Source organism: Epinephelus fuscoguttatus, linkage group LG21, assembly GCF_011397635.1.
Source record: "Epinephelus fuscoguttatus linkage group LG21, E.fuscoguttatus.final_Chr_v1".
NCBI classification, from domain to species: domain Eukaryota; kingdom Metazoa; phylum Chordata; class Actinopteri; order Perciformes; family Serranidae; genus Epinephelus; species Epinephelus fuscoguttatus.
Genome location: NC_064772.1, coordinates 17126422 through 17142547, shown reverse-complemented (window position 1 = coordinate 17142547; position 16126 = coordinate 17126422). Strand labels below are relative to the sequence as shown.

The 16126-nt window shown below is 41.2% G+C and overlaps 1 protein-coding gene across 3 annotated transcripts; it reads left to right on the top strand.

Moving 5' to 3' along the window:
- Positions 1 to 301: 301 nt before the first annotated feature.
- On the top strand, positions 302 to 6029 carry adcyap1a (adenylate cyclase activating polypeptide 1a). Of its 3 annotated transcripts, XM_049565871.1 has the most exons (7): positions 302 to 590; positions 778 to 882; positions 1445 to 1579; positions 2143 to 2247; positions 3477 to 3611; positions 4140 to 4260; positions 5615 to 6029. In XM_049565871.1, the coding sequence occupies exons 2-7, from the start codon at positions 785 to 787 to the stop codon at positions 5621 to 5623; spliced, it is 603 nt and encodes a 200-aa protein (XP_049421828.1). In that variant the 5' UTR covers positions 302 to 590; positions 778 to 784; the 3' UTR covers positions 5624 to 6029. The 3 variants fall into 3 exon arrangements, with proteins under 3 accessions (XP_049421828.1, XP_049421827.1, XP_049421829.1); XM_049565870.1 differs by lacking the exon at positions 5615 to 6029 and having other exon boundaries at positions 4140 to 4952; XM_049565872.1 differs by lacking the exons at positions 2143 to 2247; positions 5615 to 6029 and having other exon boundaries at positions 4140 to 4952.
- Positions 6030 to 16126: the final 10097 nt, after the last annotated feature.

The following is a 16126-nucleotide window of genomic DNA, read 5'->3' as shown; positions in this document are numbered from 1 at the left end:
CTGTCAGTCACGTCTCAGCACCGGACAACTCCCCCTACGTTCCACCGGGCCCCACGTGATCCTACTGGCGTGACGTCAGATGTTGACATTAATTCACGACTTAATTAATGATAATGTTTGAATTCAGGATCCATTTCTTCTTTATGACTTGGCTCGGGGTCTTTCATTGACGCGGAAGAAGAAGGATGCACTCCAATGGGACGGGGTGGAGGGCTGGAGGGGTGGTTGGTGCGATGACGCACCTCCCCTCCCCATCCAACCCCCCCTCCACCCCACCCCTACCTACGTGACAAGTGAAAAAGGCATGCCTTTCGGATTCATGAATAAAAAACCGAGGGGAGTTAAGTTCACAGGACGCAGGAAAGTTCTCCGCAGACAAATGTTTGGCGCTCTCCATGACCGAGTACACGTAGAAATCCCCGAGAACTGAGCTGCGGGCGCACGGAGGGCTGCACACTCGGAACAAGCACAAGGAGACCGGAGAGGCGCTTCACTGAGGGAACAGAGGAAGAGGAGGAGAGAGAGGCTGAGATAGAGATCCTATCTCACTCTCCCAGTTGAGATCTTCAGCGGATCGCGTCTCATCACTGGTAAGCCACTTTTCAGGGAGGGTTTTTACGCAGCGTAAAAGTGGAGAGCGTTTGGAGAAAAGTCAGGTGTGGCTGATTTTTTTCTGCTTTTAGAAACTTAGGTGTGGTGTGAAAGTAGCAGGAAACAAAATTCACCTCAGTGCATCAAAGAATTGTGTTCACTCACTTCATGTTTTCTCTCTTGCAGCAGGACAATGTCTAGTAAAGCGACTTTAGCCTTACTCATCTATGGAATCATAATGCATTACAGCGTCAACTGCTCACCTGTGGGGCTTAGCTTTCCCAGTGTTAGGTACGTACACTCCTACTTATCATTCAAGTATCACGTTTAAGTTGTTCATTACTATTTTTTTTATTATTTAAAAGGAGAAGTTGGCATTGTTGCGCACAGCAGCAGCAGGGTGCAGGCTAAAGACCACATCTGCTCCACAGTTAGTTATGTCCGTGGCAATAATAGCCAATTGGATTACTGGATAACATCATCTGACAGCCGATCCATAGTGCTGCTCACACAGCAATAATTGCGGGGAAACATTCACCAGGGAGCGGCGGTAATGTCATTTAGGCTACTGAGGCAGTGGAGTACAGTGGCTCCGTTTGTCCTGCAGCCAATAATCAATCAATCTGTGTGATTAGATAATTAAAAGGAAACGTTTCTGTTAAATAGAGCTCCTGGATTTTAGAAATAACGTTAATGTAAATATAAATTACATAGAATAATGCTTCTCTTTTTATTTGTAACACAATAAAAAGTCTGTAAACAGGGTCAAAATCATGTCTGAATATGCAAATATATTCTAATATACAGTTGCTGATTAGAAAGTAGATTATTAAAACGCTTCTCATCTTTCCAGACTCGACAGTGAGGTTTATGATGAGGATGGAAACTCCTTGCCGTCCCTGGATTACGACAGAGACCAAATAGATGTGAGAAGCCCCCCGTCCGTCCCTGACGACGTCTACACTTTGTATTACCCACCAGAGAAAAGGTGAGTATCTGTCACCATTTTACCCCCCCAAAACTTTTTCTTTTATTGTCTCGACGTTGGAGACATCCATGTTGAACGTCTCATTGCTGTAGTCCCTATTTCTGTCTACGTATGTCGTACGTTTTGTGTGAATCAATGTAACGTATCGTCACACAATGATTATTATTTATTATTTTGAGACATGTCTCCACCAAAAAAAGTATTATTATTTTGACCGAATCCCCAGGGGAAGTTAGTCGACTAACACTTTACTTTTACGCATCAGCATTTTTAAATTGTAAAAAAAAGAAGAAGAAGAAAAAAAAAAGAAAAGAAATCTGGCTCCAAACATCTTAAAATTCAGTTTTTCTTAAGATAGGTGAAATATTCTGCCAAATTATGCCTCTAAAGGGCACAGGTGAAATAATCTACATGTATTTTCCACTAAAAACCGAGCATGAGGCCCACTATTGCACCTATAATTGACTTGTTAGGAATTTATTTAAAGTGCAGCTACTTGAAACTGTTGCCTCTCTTGCGCTGGGTGTGTGGTGATTTTACTGTGTGGCTATCTATCATCCCAGAACGGAAAGGCATGCAGACGGCATGTTTAATAAAGCCTACAGGAAAGCGCTGGGTCAGTTATCAGCAAGGAAATATCTGCATTCTCTGATGGCAAAACGTGTAGGGTAAGAACATCTTCTTGGCTGTCACCTCTTCTTTTTACACTGTTTTCTGTCCTCTGTGCGTTCTGGTTTCTTTTTTGGACTGTTCCTTTAAAAGGCTCATAAATTCACGCTGTTATACGTACTGTATGTGTCTGTGGTCCCATTATCTCCCAGCATGCAGCTGAATCCTGAATCAGCCTTTATTGATGCTGTAAGAGCACAAACGGGCGCTTGATTGATTTGGGAAGTGTCGTTTTCTGAGCTCGCTGCTGCGTCGTTAGGGCGCAGAGGGAAGGTTTAAATTTATTTCCATATGAATTATTTATAGGATGGAGTCCCAGTGGTTCCCGATGGAGAGGGGGGGTGGGGGTGCAATTACTCTAGCCTTATGTGCAGGCCTATCACATCTTATTGCAGGTCGGAAATAAATGCCAGATTGTTCTGAGATGTTAAAGTTAAACAAAGAGAGAAAATGGCTGCTAGGCACATTTGGCGCCCTAGGCAAGCTTCCTCTGCCTCCTTATTATTATAATCATCTTCTACAACTAATGTATGTTGTATTTATTACTAGCAAGAACAAGAGCTTATGTGAAATCAACACAAATAAACAACTTAGCTCACAATAATATGAAAATACTGTACATGCAAATTTGCAAATTTCATCTTTTGTGCTGCGCCTCAGATGGTGTTTGACTTTTCCTTTCTTCTTACCCTTATGCTCTCCACATACACTCTACGTCACCATTTTCCTTATGAAAAAAAAAAAGCAAGAAAGAAATGATGCACCCTGTCAGTGGCACCCCAGGCTACTGCCTCTGTTGCCTATAAAAAGCTTCACTGCCTAAATTAAGATCATTTTGCAAAGATTCTTCACGCAAAATCTTTGACGATGTGAGCACAGGCTGCCTGCTTTGTCCTGGAGTAAACTAAATGGACAGATTGAGTCTCTGCACGTCTCTACATGCTGCATTGTCCTGCACAAAATGGACAACCTGATTGATTATTCCCACTCTCAGATGGGGAAACAAAGACAAATGCATATCCTCCTACAGCAGCCTAGAGCTGGAAGGGGGGGACACTAGTAGAAGCTTGCTTAGGGCACCAAATGCGCTAGGTCCAGCACTGCACAAAGATATCTTGGGTATCCAGGCTCTCCATCTCAGCGCCACATACTGTACACACAGGGGGGAATCATGTGAATATGAATGCATCAGTGTGATGATAGTGAAAACCTCTTGTCTCTCTCACAGCGGGGGGAAAACACTGGACGACAGTTCAGAGCCTCTGTCCAAGCGACACTCAGACGGGATCTTCACAGACAGCTACAGCCGCTACCGAAAGCAAATGGCGGTCAAGAAATACCTGGCGGCAGTCCTTGGGAAAAGGTATAGACAGAGAATTAGAAACAAAGGACGCCGGCTGGCATATTTGTAGCATCCTCCCCCTCCTCCCCCTCCTGAAAAAAACAAAAAAACTTAAGTGTGTGCAGCCCCACATGACGTCATTTTGAGATCTGAACAATCAGTGGATTCGCTTTTGTGTTCTTAAACATGTATTTATGTATGAAGTAAGCCATTAAAATGAATATTTTGATAATAATATTGTTTTTTATTTTGTACTTAAAGCACTTGAGGACACATATATCTACTTTGTGGACCAATTTTTGTTCATTCTAAAAAAGAAAACAAAATAGCTTCTATTTATGTATTCATTGATTTATTTTTGTTAGACCTACTTATTGAGGGGAGACACATGTTCACATGACGATATGCTCCAAACAGCCCTGTCTTTTAAACGTTTAGTGACCAGATAATGATTGTGAGGAAAATAAATAGTTTAAAAGACAATCAATGTATTGAATGCTGCTTTTTGTAAAGTGACATTAAGAGTTTAGTTGTCTTTATTCACAACAGCCTTGAAGACATAGGTTTTCACCGTATCCTACAAGACATAGACTTTGATGCCCTCCCGGACGGGGATGAGTTTGAGGCTTTTTTGGGAGACTGGCTGAAACAGTTCTCTCCCCAATTTCCGGTGAGTTTCAGGCTCTTTCCCGAGGCCGTAATCCTCGCAGGGGCGTCTCATGCCCCGCCCTTTTCTTCTCACCTTTAACCCTCAAACACTCAACTCTTCTTCCGCCTCTTTAGTGCTCCTGTCTCTCTGAGAGTCTCACAGATTTTTTTTTATCTTTAATCCCACCTTATCCCACAATGTGGAGAGTCTTTGCTCAGACCGATATGTTTTACATATCACTTGATTGAAAGATACAGATTTATCCTCCTCATGGATGCAAAGATATTTTAATAGATCTGGGTAAGACCAGATGAGCCCTGTTGGCTTAAAAAACTTTTAAAATGCCAATTATTAATTTTTTTAAATCCACAAATCTGAGATGAGGACCAGAGTACTTCTGAGGTTCTTCTTTTCTTCTGCAGTGTTTACAGAGACACCTTTGACTCATGTAAATCGCCAACCTTGTGTTTCTATCGACTGGTTTCTGCTGAGGGTTTTCTCACATCTCTCTGCCCATATAATAAGTATCACTAACATCTCAAGCATCAGGCAAAAAAAGCATAAAAAAAGAAGATACTTGTTACATGGTGACTTCTCCATCGATTTGTTCTTTGTGGGAGACGTACAAGGCAGTTTGAACTTTTGTGTTCTGGGTCTATTGTGCTTCTCTTTTCTGTCATGTGAACCGATGTAAAAACAAACAAACAAACAAACAAACAAAAAAACAGTAGACTGCATGATTAAAGCAATTGCACTAGTCACCGCATCTGTGACGACTCCAACTAGATGGTTTTGCTTGCTTTCTGACTACTGCAAACACATACCTGTCATCTCTGGATGTTGTTTTGTGTTCTGTTCTCACATCTCTACACAAACTGTGTTTGTTGTCCTCCTTTGGAGAATTATCTGAATGTACTTTACTGCTGGCAAGAATCTCACGGTCTAATGTCGTGCTTTATCTGTCACTAAACTGATATAGGAGCCAAGTGTTAAATTGTATATGAAGATTGGACATTTATAGTGGTCTCTTTCTTTAGCATGGCACAAAGGCCACAACTGACATTAGATTTGAAGAAGAGGAAGGATGAGATGCAAGCACACGAGATGAAAACACAGTTAGAGATCAAGGATGGCCAGGAACATGCTGATTTTGAAAAGTAGAGTTTCAAAGTTTGTAAAATCTACAAGACCAGACCAAAAACTGACTGTAAACAAATCACATTCCCCCCGTCTGCACACTTCTTAGCATATCTGAGAGGAAGGAACACAGATTTTGCAGGAATAGCAAGTTTTCAAAGCAGCAGAGTAAAAAAAAAAAAAAAAGGTTCTGTGTTTACTGTATCAATCTTTCTTTTAATTTTGCACTCTCCTCTAGGCTTTGTGACGCAGGAAGCAGTTTGCGGCTGTGGTGCCTTGCATCGACTTTAAAACCGCCATGAATCACAGATGGCTATTTTGTGGCCCTACAATGCTGCACATCATCAGCTTACATTTCACCCTTTTGTTGTTGTTTTTGTGTTGCACAGACGTCTGTTAGGCTCTTTAGAAGCATTCCAGCTCTAGACGTCAAGCGTTCACGCTTGCACTGCTTTTCTTTTGCACTTTGTTTCTAGAGATGTAGATTTTTGTGAAAGTAGAGGGAAGGATCAGTTTCCCGCTCTCCATGAAACATTATATGTATGATAATGAAAGCGCCAATAGCCTTACTAAAATGAAATAATCTTCAAAGATATATATATTTACTGTGTAGAAAGTGAGTATTAGGTTACTACTTCAAATGGCGATCTGCAAGGGTCAAGTCAATAAATGTTTTAAAAAAAAAAAAAGTGTTGTAAGATTTGTATGAATAAATTTTTGTAAACAACAAAAATTTCGTCTAATCTTTGAAGCCAATATCACCATAAGTCTTTAAGTTAAGACACATTTAGGAGGATGAAAATGAGTAATAAAGACCAAAGAGATAAAGCCTCCCTCGGCAGGTTTAACAGGATGTTACATAAGGACGGGGATGAAAGAAATTAAGAGGAAAAGTCAACTTATGGACATCACAGAGGGAAACAGTTAGCGAGAAACATCAAAAAAGACCCACACAGCAACAGACAAGGCAACATCATGCAAACACACACACACACACACACACACACACACACACACACACACACACACACACACCAACTATATCTTGGAAAAATATTAAAGTCATCCTGAAATAACAAAAATAAGATGTCACTTTTCTCTCTTCATCAGTGTGGGTGTGTGTTTGAGCTGCATGGACGCTCAATAAACACAACATGTTGCAAAAATAAATTAAAAAATAAAGAATAAGCTGGCGAAAAGGAAAAAACAAAGATCCAAATCTCTGCCCCATTTTCATGGTGACTCACTTGGCTTTTGGCGGAGGAACAGTGACACCAGTTGGCCGGGTGTCTCTCTACCCTCGGGACAGCATGAGTAAAGAGACGTGGGAGGGATCACCCAGCTCGCTCCACACTCTGCCTCGCTGCACTTTACACCTCTCCAGGACTTCAGCAGTCAGCCACCAAAGGCCAGCAGTACTGACGGGAACAGTTGGCCGGTCTCAACACTGGTACAATCACTTTGTTGCCAAAAACAATGTCGACGTGTGAAGCACAAAGAGCTGAAACATGCACAGATATGAGGGAATGTATCCACATGTATTTAGATAGAAATCTACCTTTTTACATGCAGGCTTACGTCAAATAATCTGGTGGTACAGCTGCTGTAGTACAGGCCATCTTTACGCAGCATGCTTCCACATCACATCACATTAATTCACTCTTAGTTATATACATTTTAAAGGTACATGTATATGTTTTCACACAGAAGGTCCCAGACAGGCTGCTAAAAGTCACAGGCTGTGATGAAACAGTTGTGGGTGCAGACCTTTGAATCCACCCACTCCACTGAGTTCAGCTTGTTGAGTCTTTGAAAATCGTGACATGAAAAAGTGGTTGAAATAAAAGACGGTCCTATGAGTGCTGTGGGGGAGTAACAATAAGCCAATCAGTGCCATGGGTGGGACTAATGCCACTATCAAGTGGTTGTCAAGCTCTGCACGAAGTGATTTTGCCAAGTAGTACATGTTCCAGGATCAGCGTCCAATATCATATTCCTGGACCAACATTGCGATTGCGACAAATCGATTGCGACCAATCACAGTCATCAGTGTGTTGCTCCTGTGCTTCTCTGAAAATTCCTTTGTGCAAATTGAAAATAATGCAATTGAACTAAAATCCTCAGTAATCCTGAACAAAACCCTTATGAGCTGCTGCAGGGTTATAGGGTTAGCGAGTTAGCTTGCTAAGTAGGTAGGCTGTGAAAATGTTTTCATAGCAGGTATTTGCAACTGAAAAAATACTACCCTTAATCATTGTTAGTTATAGTTACAATAACTGAGGCTATTGGCAAGCTTACTCGTTAGCATAACCTACCTACTTAGCAAGCTTACTTGCTAATCCAGGGTGGACGCTGCAATCAAGGCTGTTTTAAATTAACAATTTAAATTTTCTCAACACCAGCCAACATCATACACTCTAAGAAAAACTTTGGGGGTCAGTGGATAACGCTTAAAGAAGTTTTTGAGCATAAAAAATGTGTTTGTTACATTGACATGTTTTAGTCACTTGACAACTTATTGTAAGACGTTGGTCAAATTAAAAAACATTTTTGAATAGGATTGCATTAAAAAAAATAAGTTAGAATATCTTAAACTAATTTGACAATCAGTTTTGCCACAGGTTTTGGATAAATATTAAGTTGGTTCAGCTTAATCAAGTGTTTCAAGGTCAAAGCAAATCATGTTGGTTGTACTGAACTAATTGAGTCAGATTGTAGGTTTTTTGAGTTTAAAGAAAATCATATTAGCTGTACTAAACGAATTGGACTGTTAGATTATAAAAGACTCATAGGATTTATTGAATAATGCCAGAGTTGGTACTACTTAAAAAGATGTGTGCAAATTGTTACCTTAACTTTTTTTTAAGTTGAACCAGTGGATGCTTTGGTTTTACTTAGCTCTGCTCCACTCTTAAAACAGGTATGCTGGCATGACTGTGCATAATTCTAGACTTAAAATGATATTAGATTCAGGTGGATATGTTGGTCTCCAGTGATTGGTTAGCAAAAATCCCTCCCTAGTGGAAATCGGTTCGACTGGATGCAATGTAAGACTGACGATGGAAACGGGGTCTAATGACTTTACAAATGTCTGATATCAGGAAAGTGCAGAAGCACCCTTGCACCACTGTTTAAGAGAACAATTAGTGAATTCACTGATTACTCAGCTGATAGAATATTTATCTGCAACTATTATGATGATAAAACAATTGTCAGTTTACAAACAAAAATTGTTATAATTAAGTTTAATGGAGTTATGATAAAGAAAATGTCTCTGGATTTGGATTCAGACTGATTAATTGGTTGATAAAAAGAATATTCAACAGATGAATTGATTATAAAAAAAATTGTCAGTTGCAGTCCACACTATTTGCATACAAAATTACTGCAACAGTAGGAGACACAACAAGATAAGAAATCCCCCCTTAAACTATCATCTCTATACTCTATACTTGTCTTATATTTTTGCACCTGCTCAGTATACTTGCAGCAGGTCTTTTACCAGGTCTGGGTGTGTTTTTAGCGAGCAGACTTGGTGCAGAGCGTGGCTTTAGCCTTCAAAGGATTTTCCTTTATGCCCCCTGTGGTGCAGGAGTAAACCTAATGAGGTGCAAATGATGTTGAAACAGGTTTTTAAAAACAGGAAGGCATTAATGCTTTAACAGTGAGGAAATTATGCAAAAATAGGAAGGCAGACTTCACACAGACTGCCTAGCAATGCGCCCTCGCTAACCTTTTTAATGGATAAATACTTACGCTAACATTCTAGGTACGTTAAATAAATCCTGGTTCTGCCGTTTTATTTAAGATTTCACTGCATTATCACCACAAATCATAAGAGAAATTATTGTTTTCTGTGAGAAAGCTAGCAAACAAATGAACAGGACTGAAATAGGCTACAATGCTAAGCTAGCTAGCCATAAAGTTTGCTTATTATGCGAGAAAGAACCGGCTTCAGAGCCCATTATATTCATTTTCATCCATGGGCAGGAGCAGGATGTAAATAACACAAATTATATGTTATTATTAAAAGTGGAATAATGCTATAATCACTGCAAGGATCAGATGTAACGTAACCCATCAATTCAGAGTGTCTCCCTCCTGTTGAGACCCCCGGGGACTCCCTCACTGTGTGTGCAGCAGGTGGCATTTGGAATACCACCACCCACACTATAGCCCTCCACCCTGCTCCTTTTCTTCACTAATGTATGTCAATCCATATTACAGCTAATGACCTTAAATAGATCCCCCTCATGTCATAACATCTGATAATGGGTCACCACGGAGCACTGCAGGCTTGTCTGTACATCAACGCTCGGCAAACCTGCCCTGAGATCTCTTTAGCGGGCTTCAATTACAATCACATTGCTTGTGACTGTGAGTAGTCGCAGCATCACACCATTATGTGTGGTATGGGATGTCAGACTGAGCCACCACACAAAGCCTTCCCTCTCTCTCCCTGCTCCCCTGTGTGCGTAATAACCCCCTCTCAGACACGATGGCAGGGCTTTGATTTTGTGGCCGTGGCCTCAGCTCTCAGAGGAGTGCAGAGAGAAGATGATCAATGGGAGTGATCTGATTCCTCCGGCCCGTGCCAGACCCTTTCTTAACCTGGCTAACCCAATCAGCTGGTGTTGCTAGGCAACCAGTCCCAGGAGGATGCGATGGGAGTGGGCGGGGCGTCGGTGGCCTTTCTGGGGCACCTAAAGATCATGCAGGATATATTTCACTCAAATGGCTTCAGTCTCAGCTATGTTGTCTTTTACTGGCTGGGCTGATAGATTTGCTCTCAGAGAGGAAAACAGAGGTTGAGTAATGTGTAGTGATTCATAAAAGTGCACAGACATAAATAAAGACACAGACAGGCTCACACACACTGTAATCAATGCTTTCACAAATTAATCACAAAGCTCAGCGCGAGTCAGGGCGTGATGGTGACAGACAGAAAATGTGCTAAAAGTAAAAAGAATGTCACAGTTGGACTGCACATCTGAGGACGTCATTTCAGGCATAAATGGAGACAAAGATTTTGGCAAACAAGACTAGGAGTCTACAGCTATGGTAGCTGCTCTGAGTTTTTACTAAAGAGTCATTTTTACCACCTCAAATTGAGGGATTTTAAAGCCTGTGACGTCAAAGTACCCAGTCCAACCCTAATGCTGCATTCACACTATGTCTGACACAGCAACAGTCAGCAAGTCATTCTAAATAGAAGCCAGCGACATGACACTACAAATTGACACTTGACACTTGTTGCTGCTGACAGGTGTGACGTGTTACAAACTAAAGTTGAGCTGACCTCAACTTTTTTCAGCACTCCAATGATGCCATAAAGCGTTGACCTATCATATGGTTTGTTTTTAGCCGTGGTGCTGCGTTATTTAACTTTTGTTAGCTAACGCTATGCTAGCTTTCCGTGGGATACACAGGGATACAGTGGGGTAGCGAAATGTTTTGTTAAAATTCAAAAGCAAAGATACCTTTATGACCAATACAAACTTTAGATGACGTTCAGTTGAGGTGCTTTGGGGCAAGTGCACATACGAGCATGTGTCGATGTGGCTATGGTAACGAGCGCTTCAGCAACACTTACATGGTGACGCAGCAATAATGTAGCTGGTCCCAATCTTGATGGGTCATGCTTCCAACTCTTTGCGGCTGTACTTGTAAAACTATTTCACCCTGGGGCGGTGCCTCATGTCCTGCATCACACCAAGTGTCGTGTGCCTGATGCTTGTCAGCTTGCATTGTGTTGTTACTTTGTGGCTAAGCTAGCAAATCTTTAACCTAAAGAGCTGTTTATTGAAATAATCTTTGATTAAAAGGCAACAGTGGTGCCAGTGGTAGAGCACTTGGGGCTTTGACCCCCGAACTGGGAGAGTGGCTCCAGCAGATTCCAGGTAACATCTGAGGTCTCTGTCCAGAAGAGTGCAGTCCTAGGAACAGCTAAGATACTGAGCAGAACCCTCCAACTCCCAGGCCCCTGGTAGAGGTCTCAAACTTGAGGAAGACACACCACTGCAGGTTTTTTTTTTTTTTTTTGATATACCAAACCGTAAATTCTTTTATTGTCTAAGCTGCCTTTAAATAAAAGAAAAGTTAAGATATGCAATATTATTAAACAGCTAATATATATTCAAATATATGTGGCGCCATTGTTTGACATTGTGTCTGTTTCGGTCACATCCAACTGTTGGGCAAACTGCTGACTTAAATACTCAGACAGCCTCTCCTACACATTCAGTTCCTGCTCCACAACCCAAACTCCGAGCTTCAACCCAGGATCCCCCCTGCTCCTCTGGGTGCCGTGTGAGTGACAGCTTTCTGGAGGGGGAATCCACATGAAACCCTTTCATCAGTGCTGCCCCCTGGGCCCTGCTTGACTGACTGCAGCACAGTGCAAAAGTTCAGCCATTATGGAAAGCTCTTGCTGTTTTCACACTGGTGAAATGTGTCATTTCTTTAACGTCAGACCTCTGGCAAAGAGATTTTTGTGATGTGAGTGGACTGAATCTGTCTTTGAGTAAAACATCTACTATTTAAAAAGGAGGAGGCGATTTTTTCATGGGTGTAAACAGGTTTTGAGGTGTTTGGTCTGAGGTTTTGAGCAGTGTTGAGTTGGTACTCACTTCTTAACACTAAGTATGGTGCTAATAAATTTGTATTGAAGCTGCATCAACATCAGCTGCTCAGCAACATTTTGTACCAATATTAAATCTAATATTCACAAGACATAATTATAAGAATCCTCTTCATGTCAAGGTGTAAAAGAACACATAATAGTCTCTATACTTGATTCTTAGCAACTATAAAGTTAGAAAAACTTGAGAAATAACCTCTCCTCTTACAAATAAAATATGAAATACATGGAAATAAAACACCACCTTACTCCATTTACTCCACTCTGGGGTTTTGCAGCTACAGGCTCTCTTGGTCTGGTATGAACAGCAGCTTATGGAATCTAATGTTAGCAAAGCTGTGGTAGACACATCTGTGTCACAAATATTTGTCAGTTTGTTTACTTACAGCGTTTTTTTTTGCTATTGTCACACTGTTCTGTTCAGGCAAATTGTGGTATAAAACAACGATGTAGGATAACTCGGCAAAAGAGAGAGAGTGATGAGGGTTGACGAGACACGGACAAGCTAAAAATAGATCTTTGATAGAAAAATCTACAACAAAATGTTTGTTTTGTTTTTGTTGATGAGAAAAGATGGACTAAAATGATAATTGTGGACTATCAGACATTAACAAGGCACAATATTTTCCTTCAAGTCTGTCAAAATATAAAATATGAAATATAAGCAATGTCATTGGTTGAATTTGTTGAGGGGAGAGGTGCAGATTCACAGAATCTCAACCATACAGGTGCCAACATCCCAACCAAAAGCAAGTCAAAGACAGCATCATTATGGCTTTAATGGAAAGTGGGTTTAGTTGTAAAAAAAAAAAGAACCATAGGCACACATTAGTTATAAATTTGGGAGGAAGGAAAACAACGGGAGACAGAGAGGTGCCCTTTAGCTACGAGTGGAAAGAATATGAAATGTGACCATATTTGAACCATATTACAAATGAAAAACTCAATTCACAGCAACAAGATGCAACTTTGCTCAACTCAGTATGCTCTGCTGGGTAATGGACATCACTAAGCCAGATTGCTGATATCTGACCTCTTGGTCTAAATAGCCTAAATGGTCTAAAAGACCATTGCTTTGGTTAGAAGTATGCTTATTATGTAATGTCTCACATGGGACACAAACACCGATCCCTTTGGTGAAAGTCCCATATTTGTTTGACCAGTCCACCACTGCTCTTTCCTGCCTGCCCTACTCTGACTGTCTCGCTCTTTATACTTGGACTCCAACTGACCAAGCTGCCATTTTTGACGTCCTGGAAATGTGAGCTAGGATAGCGGTAGAATATCCTGTAGAACCTATGTGGGTGTTTTTATCCATCTCATATGCAAACAGCATGTTAAAGTTTACCATACTTGTTGCCACAATACATAGTGTCGCTATTAATATAAAGAAACATATGCAAATGATTAAAATTCTTCTTCTGCAGGTATGAGATCACATCTGGTTTATAGTGGCAGTGGCAATACATTCTCATTTCAAGGACATCAAATGTGGCAGCCTGGTCAGTGGCCCTTGGCTTCTATTACTGACGCACAAGGCACTTTACAGCGTCAGTAACAGAGATGTGCCAGGCTTTCTAGCAAATCCCGTCTGCTGCAGTAACGCTGTAGAAAGAGCAAGAAGATGAGAGGGAGGAATGGTGGATGAGTCAAACACACACCTGACTTTCACCCAAGAGACTAATGTTCTGTGTGAAGCCATACGTCAACTTCAGCTCTTGACACAGAGATTACACTGTAGGGTTGCTCTGGAGTCCCTTCTTTTCACCACCTTCACATTGTTACACAGAACCAAATAATGGCAGCATCATGCTGCCTCTGTGTGTGATTTTGGACAGCATGCTGGCATGACAGAAGCAAAAAAGGCATGAGGGGCAAGACGTATGACACAATGGCTTTCGCCTCTAGTGTGACACATAACTCATGTTTTGGCAACGCTTTCTAAACAACAATGGCAAAAAAGGGTCAGCAACAATCCTGTTATATGGCGGCTGATCTTGCTCTCTGCTCGGAGGGTAAGGAGTTCTCAGGCATCATTGTTTTCTCAATATGTGGACATTTTCAGCTGCTGTGCTTCGTCTTTGAGTTAGCTGCTAACTGCTATTACAGTAGCTGCTTTTTAAATCTCCCAGTGGTGGGTCAAACACATAACACGTTGTCTAACATCACACCCTTCTTGTCTGTGGTTTCATCCTGCTGGCTGTCCCTTTTACACAGACGTTGATATGGGGCTGTTACTTCCTCCGCTGCTGTTGAGACGACTCTGTGCCCCCATTCTGTGATTGTATCCTTTAATAAAGAATGGTGAGTAGTGACATTCACGCCTTGAATGGGTAGTGTAAAAGGGACTTTAGCATTTTTTCAACCATGTAACATTGTTGCTGGTGTATGTTGCATGTAAGTTGTCAAGTTACTGTAAGAAATGTAGATTTTTACCCCAAAATTTTTCTTAACCTAACCAAGTAGTTTTGGTGGTGAAACCTATATTGTGAAGACAGAAGTTTATTTTGAAAGACACTGTTGCACACAGAAACTGAAATGGAAAAACTGAGGCTAGAGGGGTAGCATCATAGATCATCATAGTTTGAGGTGTAGGGCCACTGACTAAGCTGCCGTATTTACAAAGTTGGTAGTGGGACTGTGTTGGTAGTGGATATATGACATTTGATAAAGGCCAAGCAGCTGGCGATTTGTTTGCAGCAGTCTCAGTTACAGAGTGAATGTGTGTGTGTGTGTGTGTGTGTGTGTGTGTGTGTGTGTGTGTGTGTGTGTGTGTGTGTTTTGTGACTCTGCACTGTTAGTGTACAGTGAATAGGAAGAGCTGACAGCAGTTCACAGAATACCTTGTTAGGTGGTTGGAATTTCTGCTTTTCATCCAACCTTTTCTAGCTGAGACATATTTTTTTTTTATTATGAATAACATCTATGAAAAGCCGTTTGAACATGGACCCGTAACTACAGTAAATAATGAACTGACAATGTTTTCTTTACGTATTCTTTTTAAACCTGTTCTTCTACAGCACTCACTCATCCCATTTCTCATGTTTCTCCCCACCTTCCCTCTCTCTGGACACCGCACAATACATCAGAGTCCAATTAGCATTCTCCCGGCTCAGACGTCATGGCAGTCTGGGTTCAGAGGCTGGAGGTAGGGGAGCTTGTACCTGGATTCAGACTGAACGCTGTACTCATTATTGGGCTGTCAGCTGACCCCTGATGTCATTTTCCTCACATCATTAGAGATACTGTAGGTCTTGAAGGCTAAACTGAGCGCACACACACACACACACACACACACACACACACACAGGTTACAGCGCCATTAATATGCATCTGCTGACGTCACGCTATCGATCCATCCATTAGTGCACAATATTACCTCATGAAATCATCACTGAGAAAGGACAGTGGCTGTGACTTTGCGAGTATACAGCATGAAGAAGGTCACATGCACTTTGGGAGCTCTGGCAGATACGTACACAATTAAATCACACACTTCTCTGCACACCCTCTTGCCCACTGTTTTAGGAGGTCATAGGGAGAGAGAGAGCAAGGCTACAAAAGTGTCTTGTTGTGGTAGTTTTCATATCTGGACGTTCATCATTCTCCTGACACCAATGAGACGGTGGTGATAAATCAGTTCTAGCTGCTTGCTCTAAATCTTGCTAAAGATAGAGGTAGACTTAATTCATCTCACTTGTGCTGACGTGGATATACCTGTCTTCTGTTGTTGCAGGAGGCACAGCACAAGCAGAGATAAATCATATGCTACCTACCAGAATAGAGCATTCAGTCATCTCTTAAAAGGGAGCATCACACTTTTCAAGACTTATTCTTTTGTTTCTTTGGAGTCTACTGAAACCAAGTAGTTCTTTATTTTAGTCAAAGTATTTAATATGAAAAGGATATAAGACTAAAAGAGATGTGTCTTTGATTATGCCACTTTATACTGAGTCTAACATTTATTTTGTAACATTTATAATGTATATTACTTAAGCAGCAACTTCTAGGGCTGAATTATAAAGCCAATCCAGGAGTGTCAAAGAGTGCAATTCCTATAATGGCCACTAGATGCTGGCACCAAAAGACAACATGATTACAAAAAAAAAA